General features: G+C 40.7%; 1 protein-coding gene and 1 long non-coding RNA gene across 2 annotated transcripts in view; one reads left to right on the plus strand and one right to left on the minus strand.

Moving 5' to 3' along the window:
• Positions 1-10,447, minus strand: part of map7d2b (MAP7 domain containing 2b) — a 26,308-nt gene that overhangs the window by 14,402 nt on the left and 1,459 nt on the right. Inside the window, exons 2-3 of the mRNA XM_034862805.1 lie at positions 9,576-9,659; positions 7,376-7,595 (exon numbers count right to left, since the gene is read on the minus strand). Of these exons, the coding sequence (XP_034718696.1) occupies positions 7,376-7,595; positions 9,576-9,659 (304 nt within the window). The remainder of the gene's footprint in view (positions 1-7,375; positions 7,596-9,575; positions 9,660-10,447) is intronic.
• On the plus strand, positions 7,657-7,912 carry LOC117937644. The gene is made up of 2 exons (XR_004655200.1): positions 7,657-7,735; positions 7,875-7,912. It is a non-coding gene; the product is annotated as an uncharacterized LOC117937644 (long non-coding RNA).

The following is a 10,447-nucleotide window of genomic DNA, read 5'->3' on the forward strand; positions in this document are numbered from 1 at the left end:
ACCATAACCTAACTCTAACCCTACTCCTAAAACCAAGTCTTATTCCTCAAAAAGCCCTTTAACGTTAAGGGGACCAGCTTTTTGTCCCCACAAAGCTGTCAGGTCCCCATAAGTATACTGTATTCACAGTTTTTGGTCCCCACAAATGTAGCCACACACACACACACACACACACACACACAAACACACACACACACACACAAACACACACACACACACACACACACAGGGCGGCGGGTGTGATGTTGATACTGGCTGTTTTGGTTTTATCTCCAGTGCTTCTTTCCTCTCTCTACCTTCTTCTGCCTCGTCTCTACACGCAAAATGTACAATCTAAAATACACAATTACTCTGTAAAAAATACAACACAAACCCCGGCAGAACAACAACACAACACACCTGATATACATGATATTACAAGGTTCAAATTAATCGAATTAATGTGTGGTACGAGAGATTCTCAGAGATTCTCAGAGAACTTGTGCTGTAAACTGTAAAGCAGAAGCAACCCTCCATTTCTGTTCTAATGCACCCGGTTAACGTTTGCTTAACCCTCATGTTGTCCTTTGGATCAAATTGACCCGTTTTCAGTTCATTCTCTTTTTTCTTTGTCACAAAAAATGGGGCCGTTGAAATAAGCGCTGAAAATCCACAACATTAAAAATATCAAAAAACCTTGGGAAAAACACCCAAAACATGAAAAAAAAGGCACCCACAACATTGAAAAAGTGACACAAATTGTCAGTAAAAGCGATAATAATGTTGAAAAAAAAGTGATCATTGTGTTGACGGGAAGACAACACGAGGGTTAAACTACTTTTAACTTAACAGGACTGACATGACAGTCATTGAAAGGCTTGTATTGAAAATTCGGAGTTGTATTAATCAATATCAGATCACTCAAACAAAACTTTACTTTGGATGATTGATTATTTGAACCCAGCCCAAGTAACTATTATTAGCCTGTGTTACTGTTTATGTCTTACGTTCTTCTTTTGCATTCTGGTCTTTTAAATCAACGACCGTTAACGTGGCGGCGTTAGAGAAAAGACAGCCGTCGTATCCACGGCAGCAACAGAGTTTAAAGCTGATGCACTGCTTTGGTGAACTGTCTATGAATGCATAAAGGGGGGGAAGTGTCTCCCCTCTGCATTGTGATGGCAGTTTACAGAAGGCGCATGCAGAGTCACGCACAAACTGCAGGAGGGTGGAGAGACGACGGGAGGAGGGGGTCAGAGTCAAGCAGAGTCAGAGTTAAAGAGAGAGACAGCATTATTGTAAGATAAAAGGAGGTATCTCTGCACAAAATTGTGATTTTCTACGACGACGTTTTGGTATTTCATTTTTGAGTTATTATTCTGTTCATAAGGTGCGTTTTTCACACATTTTGGCTTGTCATAGTAGGAAAAGCCCAGCTGACATTGATAACAATAATAATAACAATGGCTCATTTCCATCGGGCGTCACGATAATCCCCAAAATGACATATGCACAACACCAGGGCCTCTCCTAAGTGGAATGCAGCCATTGTTAATGGGTTTGAATGTAGGGCTGTAATCTCCAATTTATTGGTCGATGCGTTTCGGCTCCACCAAAATTCTGATTGGTCAATTTTTTTGCCGTGTTATTTCATCAGGTGGAAGCATAGTCTGAGGGTGGAAAGCACTAATTGCTAATGGGGGTGTTTTCAGAGCATCCCTGTTTCACAGGTAACAGTCTGTCTACAGAACACCCCCCCTTGTTTTCTCTTTTGTTGGATTAGTCCGACCCACTGGGGACAGACTGAAGAAAGAACTACAAAGCCTTGTTTTAGTTGTTTGCTGAATATTTATGTAATTGTGAGTGTTTCATTTCCAGTCCGTCCTCCTCTACCGTGTCGAAGACATCGCCAGCGTGGCAGCATTTTACAAAAATAGATAACGGGAAAAAGTTGAATGCAAAGTTTGCAAGCAACAGATTGCATATCGCAGCTGGACTACAAACATGGCGTATCACATAAAAACGCTACGCTAACCTTTCTGCGTTAGGTTGCCCTGTCTGTTTGGAGCAGGCTATATGAACTTATCAGAATTGGCATATTTCATAGTCTAATAATCGTTTTATAACTACCTGCACTACGGTAGCGCCCCCCAGACCCCCCCAGACCCCCCCAGACCCCCCCAGACCCCCCCGGATCCCCCCCCAGACCCCCCCAGACCCCCCCGGATCCCCAAGCACGCCAGGAGATTTAGCCGAGAAATCAATTAACCAATCAATCAACCGATCAATCAACCGATCAATCAACCGATCAATCAACCCCAGAGCAAATACAATCAACAACCTAAAGGAGCTTTCAATTGTGTTTTAAATTGGAAAACGGGCTACTGTAAATAAAACTGCTGTATTTTTGGGCCACACTCTACAGCGGAAGTGATTAGTCGATTCATCGATTAGCTGATGAAGATAAGATTAATTAGAGACTCTTTTGATTACCGAGTAATTGTTTTGGGACTTTTTCAAGCAGAGAAGTCGAACATTTTGCTTGTTACTGCCCTGAGAATTTAGTTATTTTCATGCTTTTCTTTGCCATATTGTACACTGTTCCTTTAAATCTAAAGTTGTTGAGTTTTTTTGACTGCGGGGGGGGGTTTGGACTGTTGATCCAACAAAATAAAGAGATTTTAAAAATGTCCCGGTTGGTAAAAAATATAGAAAAATGTTGTTGTTTTTTCATTTATATCACAGACAAACAGTGAATTGATTTATCCAGGAAATAATCAACAGATTAATCAATAATGCAAAGAAAACGTTACATAAATAGAGCCCCACCCGAATCTTGGTGGCACTGTACAGAGTAAACACGCAGCAAGGGGCAGCAGGTCGGAGTTGAACCCGCGGCTGCCGCGTCAAGGACCAGACCCTCTCCCGGAGCTCTGGGAAATTGTCATTTAACATCTTTTTTTATATTTTGGACTAGAAAACAATACAAATTGTGAGTCAAATTAGATAGTAACCACCTTAAATACAATAAATGCTTGGGAATAAAAGGCACTGCAGATGAAAATGAGCCTGTATGTCTAAATCTGGCACATTCACATGTTGGACTCATGTGGATTAATGTGCGTTGACCCTTTTAAATAAGGAAATACGATTTGTTTGTTTTAAAAAAAAAACATGTTAAAGGCACGGTGCGTGGTCTCTCGGCTATGGACGGACTCATTTAGACTCATCTGCTCTGGTTCCAGCTGCTGTTTTTCTTTGCTTTATTCTCAGTACACTGAATATCTTCTGGGTTTTATACTTACTGATCTGACAAAGCAAATACTTTGAGGTCACCTAGATCTCCGGGAAATTGTGATTCCTTGTGTTCCTCATGTAGACTAGAGGATTAAAAACTGCGTGAGTAAAATAAGAAACATATGAGAAAGCAACAATGGTCCAATACATGCTTACCATAAAAGCCTAAATTCATGTTTAAATCCTATATTGCAACCTTCTGTGTTTTCTTCATTGAATCCCCCTGATTGTGTGGATTTATTTCCCTAATTCAGAGGAGAATAATGTGCTTGTCACAGCACTGCGAGCATCGCCTGCGTGTTCCAGTAAACGGCACGCGATGATGTCATTGCCCCGCGAGGCTGACCAATCATTAGGTCATTAAGTCATGCATACGGGTGTGTGGAGTGGGGGAGGGGCCGTTAGCACACAAACAGAGCCTTTGAATCAATAAAGACAGTGACCTTTAACCCCCCCCCCCCCCCCTCCCATTACCACCACCACCACCACCACCGTCTGATATGTCTTTTCCACCAAAGCCGACCAGGTGCTGGTTCTGGTTGTGGTGCTGTTGCCAGTTCGGTGCTGGTTCATACTCGCCAGTTATCTAAGAACCAGCTCGATTTCCCCCAGCCTGAGAGCCGGAGCAAAAGGGCTACGTCACAACGTGACTCTAAGTACCTCTGTTGTCATAGCAACGCGTCACGACAATCAACAACAATGGAGGACGACACGCCGATACTTCTGCTCCGGGCTCTAAAAATTCCCGCTGGACGTCAAAGACGGGCCTTGGCGGCTATCTGTGACCGCTGTACGTTAAAGAAGAAAGATGATTATCTCGCATGATTCAACGTTTATTGTAATCTTTTGCTGGGTTGCCATGGCAAAAACATCAGTAGCGTCAAGCAAAACACCGTTAGGGTGAACGGACGACCCGGTTTGACCGGGGCGGCCCCAATTTTCCCGACAAAAAAGCCCATCGGGACCCGCTCCCGGCACCCGACGTAACTGGTTCTGATCTCTAGACCAGCGCTACGTTGGTGCTGAGTTGGACCCCGTGTTCTTGGTCCAGAGCCAGGTTTATTTTTATGGAAAAGCAAAGAACCGGCTCAATATTTGGCACTGACTCCGAACCAGCACCAGAACCGCCTTGGTGGAAAAGACCTATGAGAGGTGCGCGGTGAACTCTCTGTGGATCCGGCAGTCCCGGGCCGGGTTGTTACCGCTTTATGTGCGGCTTAGCCTTTCAACATGCACAAATTATTTAGACTCTAGCTCGAACTGAAAGTGTTATCGCACAAACGCAGCACATTAAAAAATATTGGGCTCTAAAAGGGATTTTATAATAATAATGAAAGCTCTAGGAGGAGTTCGTTAAAGTACGACATGTGGAAATGGGCAAAATCACACTCATTATGAACATTCAAAACAAAATGGTGGACTTCCTGTTGGGTTTAGGGGGGGGCTACAATGGAGTTTTATGTCCGCCCTGCCATGCTACATATGTGTACCAAGTTTCGTGAGCATACGTTAAACGTAGTGCTGGGGCTGAATTTTCATAATATTGTAGGGGGCGCTAGCGAGACATTTTTTCGCGCCTGTTCCCGAAACCATTAAATTACGTAAATGTTCACCAGACTTGATGCGACCGCCAAATTTGGTGAGTTTTTGAATTCATTTGTCGGAAAAAGAATAATGCAGAATAATAATAATTCCTTCAATCACAATAGGGCCTTTGCCGCTGTCGGGTCCTAATAATAATAATAATAATACTAATAATACTACTAATAATAATAATAATGTGAGTCATTAGTTCTCAGCCAAGTGACGCCCAATCATGACTCATGTAGAGTGGTGAGTTTACTTCGAGTTGCACTGACGATGAACACAACTATCCTCTCTGAGGGTATTTTACCACATCTGTGTAAACACTAGGGCTGAAACTGACGGTTATTCTCATTGTGGAGCATTATTTCTGGATTAATCGAGTAGTTGTTTGGTCTCTAAAATGTCAGAAAATGGTAAAAAAAAAAAAAAAAAAGAGTAAAACTGATTAATCAATAGGCAAAACAGTTGGCAAATAATTGAAATAATAAATAATCGATTAATCAATTAATCTTTGCAGCTCTAGTTCAAATGACCCTATTTTCCTCCGTTTTATGCACCTAACTGCAGTGATTGCGTGGCGGGCTCAGTGAAGTTCCCTTCACCGAATACTGTAACGCGTCCTGTGTTTTTCAGTGTCTCTCCATCTAATTAGTCTCTGTCACCCACAAGATTTCCTGATGGTTCCCTGTGATAAATCGCCTGGTATTCCCTAGTATTTGTCTGTGTTGATCTGTAGTTGCAGCGAAGATTGGGCAGGAAGTCTTCGTGATGTGGCTTTAGGTCTGCTGCAGAAAACTAGAGCCAAACCTTTAATGTTCCGGTTGAATGCACGCGATTGGTCGGCCGACAGAAGGTCGTTAGGGCTGCTGCGTTAATCACTCGCTACTCCCTCGATATCTGGTTCGGCCCAACATCAGCTGGAAACACACTCACTCAAATATGGATCGACACGATTAATTCAGTGGAAGCTCAGAGAGGAAACCATGTTTGTTTGTGAATGTGAGCAACAGAGTGGTGAAGAGGAGGGATGAAGAGGAGGAAGACAGGAGGAGAGTGTAGAGTAGGGTTATGCTGCATTCATGTCTATTTTGATTCATGTGTATATGAGTTGCCAATTCATCGTTTATCTCCCTATCTCAATGATTTTGTATTATCATATTATGTTATCTTTGTAATACAATGCATTAAATTCAAAGTAATTGTGAACAAAGTTAACAGAAGTTGTTTATGATTTTGATTTGTAAGTTTTTTTTGTTTACTGCATAATAACAGAACATCAATTCAAGAAGATTTCATGTATCTGTGAAACATTTGAGTTAATATTGTGATATTGCTTCTAAGCGTATAAGTCAGCCTGACTGCCAACTTCTCAAAAAAAACATCACCTCAGAAAGATGTCAGGCGATAACAGAAGTTTTAAATATAATTCATTTAAATTACAAATATAGCCAATAAACAAGTAAATAAATAAGTGCAATTGGATTAAGATGCTTTAACAAACACGGCTGGGTAATGCATCTCAATATATATTTTGAGTACTCCTTGTATTAAGTCACTGAAAACAATCCTGGGTCAGATTTCTAGTCTTGTTAACTTCATTTAGAAGAAAGTCTGCACTGCTTATGCTAACATGCTTCTGCTTCCTGCTTCTAAAAGTGCTAATATTATGCAAATGTGAGGTTGATCATTGTGCTTAGAGGTTGCACCAGAATAGGTTTATGTTGTTTAATTAAAAAAAAAAACTATTTGGATGTACTGCACGTTGCTGCAGCTCCTCTTTACACCCTGTGTGTCTTATCTTGAAATATTAGGACTTTTCATCTTTAAATATTAGGACTTTTATCTTGAAATATTAGGACTTTTATCTTGAAATATTAGGACTTTTTATCTTGAAATATTAGGACTTTTATCTTGAAATATTAGGACTTTTATCTTGAAATATTGGGACTTTTATCTTGAAATATTGGGACTTTTTATTTTGAAATATTAGGACTTTTATCTTGAAATATTAGGACTTTTATCTTGAAATATTAGGACTTTTTATTTTGAAATATTAGGACTTTTATCTTGAAATATTAGGACTTTTATCTTGAAATATTAGGACTTTTATCTTGAAATATTAGGACTTTTATCTTAAAATATTAGGACTTTCATCTTGAAATATTAGGACTTTCATCTTGAAATATTAGGACTTTTATCTTGAAATATTAGGACTTTTATCTTGAAATATTAGGACTTTTTATCTTGAAATATTAGGACTTTTATCTTGAAATATTAGGACTTTTATCTTGAAATATTAGAGTATGAAGTAGCAGCAGGGGTGAGTCTAGGGTCCGACCTTTGGGGGGGTGGGGCTCAGTCCTAAGTTTCAGGTCCTCGTTTTAAGTTTTACAAAACCAAAAACATGGCGTGTTTTGGAGGTACATACGCTTCTGAGCTGAAAATGTCCCCGGATTTTGTCCGAGACATCCGGTCACCTCACGTCAGAGCGTCAGTAACGAGACGTCATTCTGTTTTCCCACTTTTCCTAACGTGTCTTGAATGCATCATCAGTGTGCCGTGACCTCTGACCTTCTCTGCTTCTTGCTGCTGCCGTCTCTTCTCCTCAGCTGCCGCCCGGCGCTGCTGCTCCTTCCTCTTCTGCACCTCCATCTTCCTCCCCCGCTCCTCGGCGCAGCGCACCAGCTGCTGCTGCGCACGGCGCTCCTTATCCCGCAGCAACTCCACCTTCTCTGTACACAGGAAAGGTGGGAAGTACGTGCATTTATCTGTTTTGGGGCGACTATCAGAGGGAAATGGAAAATGCATCTCCTGCAGAAAATGCGTGGGAATGCTGAATAGCTGAATTGCTAAAGCTAACCTGGTTGAAAAGGTTAAATCAGTAAAAGTTGTAAGAATAATTGTATAAGGGTTGTAATTAAGTTGAATAACACCACTAATGTAAAAAAAAGAATTTTGAAAAAATGTTTTTAAAAAAAACTTGAAATGCTAAAGCTAAACTGTCGAAATAGATTAAATCAGTACGAAGATGTTGAAGTAGTGAGAATTGTTGACAAATGCTGATTTGCTAAAGCTAACCTGGTTAAAAGCCTTTCCAACACTAACTGTAGAACAGCATTCCCACAAATATTAGGGTACAAAATTAGCTTAAAGCTGTGGTAGGCAGTTTATGTTAGGCGTTGGGCAAGCATATGTTAATTTAAGTGTTCAGGGAGAAAACTAGACTTCTGCTTCTCCTCTTGGATCCGTTTTCAGTATTTTTAAAAATCTAGCCCGTGACAGGGAAACTTCGGCCAATCACAGGTGTATTTCAGAGAGAAAGTGTTCCTATTGGCTGACGTGGTAGAGCTCCAGGAAGACATCTTACTCTCTTCTTAAGTCTGCTGTTTTTTTGCGTTATACCCACTGCAGATCAGATTTAAATACTAAAAATCTTAAAAATCGATTTTGACCCGGAGACCCATTCAAGTGAGTTATCAGACAGAGGGGGTCTTAGCCGGCCTGATTGTTGCCTGTTCAAAAAGCTCCTGCGGGTTGAGAAGTGCGGGTGTTCCCATAATTTTACATGCCGTCTCAACCAGATTGAAAATCTGGGTTTTAGATTTTACTGTCAAATTCCCAAACCAGCTGGTGCCACCATACCGAAAAATGTACTCTATCGTTGCTCTATAGAAGATTAACATGATATTTTTTACAGGCAATTTTTGAACAGGCAAACATCCGGCCGGCTAAGACCACTCTCGCTAATAACTCATGTTGTTTTTGTTGTTTTCTCAGTTTGAGCTGTTGACCTCAGAAAAGAGGTACAGGGTTCCTCTGTGTAAATATAACAGCTATAAGCATCATTTGTCCCTCTCGCAGTAAAGCTCATTAATGAGCAGCGATGAACATATGGATTTTTTAATGTATATCTGTGACTGTGATGGATGAAAAGGATGAATGAAGTTGTTTTTGTTCTTGAAGTATGGCTTTTATCTTATTTAGTATAGAAAATGGTAAATCTGCATTTTGCACAGGCCCCTCGAGTCGCCCATATGTTGACCGTACATTTGTCTTTTAACTGTTTTTAACCCCGTGCTTGTCGTTGTGTCTGTAACTCTTGCAGCTAAGTAATTTACTCAATGTCCAAATCAAATCAAGCATCCTCCGAAGCATAAATCACGCTTAAAGATCATAAATAATGACAGGATAAATAGAGACTGACCCGGATGTAACTTAAAAAGATGTAAAAACACCATCCTGCAGCTTTGACATTACTGGTGCCATTGTTCTTTACCTTGATTTAGGTCTACAACCAAAGATTATTGTCATTGTAGATTAATCTGTCAATTACTTTCTCGATTAATTGATTACTTGTTTGGTTTAGAAAATGTCTAAACGGTTAAAAATAGTCGATCCGTGTTTTCCGAATCCCAAAACGATGTCCTCAAATGTCTTGTTTTGTCCATAACTCAAATATATTCAGTTAACTGTCAAAGCGGAGAGAAGAAACTAGAAGATATTCTCATTTAAGAAGCTGCAATCGGAGACTTTTTTCCTTTTCTTTTTAATAAAAAATGACTCAAACCGAGTATTTCAATTATCAAAATAGTTGCCGATTAATTTTACAGTTGACAACTAGTCGAAGAAGCGGTGAATCTTTGCAGCCTCTGTCTCCATTATGAAGACAGAGGCAGCAGATCAGAGGGTGTGTGACGTGATGAGAGGGTTACCTGGAGGGCTGTTGAGACCGGATGGAGATCGAGCTGGAGATGCGTTCCTGCTGCTGATCAGCGGTGCAGCAGGAGGAGCCAGCGCTGTGTTTTTGGAGAGAAAAATCAGACGTGAGTCATGCTACACCGCCTTAGAGTAAGAGCAGATATAGCTTAAATGTAAAGCCGGGGCGGTGGAGTTGTCAACGGCGCACTCTCAGAAAATGAAGTACATAATTGTACCTTTAGGGGTACAATGGCTTGTCACTGGGGCTGTACCCTCAAGGGTACAAAAACTGTACCCTTGAGGGTTGCTTGGGAACATATATGTACCTTTTGACCCTCAAAAAGGTACATATATGTTCCTTGAGGTCCAACTATGAGCCCTATGGGGTACGTTAGTATAGATTGTACCTTGGGGGACAGAAATGGACCCCTACTGTACCCTTATTTCTGACAGTGCAACTAAATGCACTAAATCTGCTGTCAGTCACCGTATCGGCTCTGGGGTCAGGGGTCAAGCAAGGCAGCTTTATCTGTAGACCACATTTCAGCAACAGGGCGATTCAAAGTGCTTTACACAAAATCAGTTAAACAGATAAAACACAGGTACAAACAGTTAAAAATCATAAGCATCAAAAACCGATAAAACACATGAATAGACGGTTTAAAACAAAATAGAAATATTAAGACAGATAAAATACAAGAATAAAAGTTACAGTGCAGCATGAGAAATTTAAAGAAATGAGCATCATTTAAAGAAAGGCAGCATCAAAAAGAAAGGTCTTCAGCCTTGATTTAAAAGAACCGAGACCGCAGCGGACCTGCAGGTTTCTGGGAGTTTATTCCAGATATGAGGAGCATAGAAACTGAACGCTGCTTCACCCGGTTTA

The sequence above is a fragment of the Etheostoma cragini genome, chromosome 22 (assembly GCF_013103735.1).
Source record: "Etheostoma cragini isolate CJK2018 chromosome 22, CSU_Ecrag_1.0, whole genome shotgun sequence".
NCBI classification, from domain to species: domain Eukaryota; kingdom Metazoa; phylum Chordata; class Actinopteri; order Perciformes; family Percidae; genus Etheostoma; species Etheostoma cragini.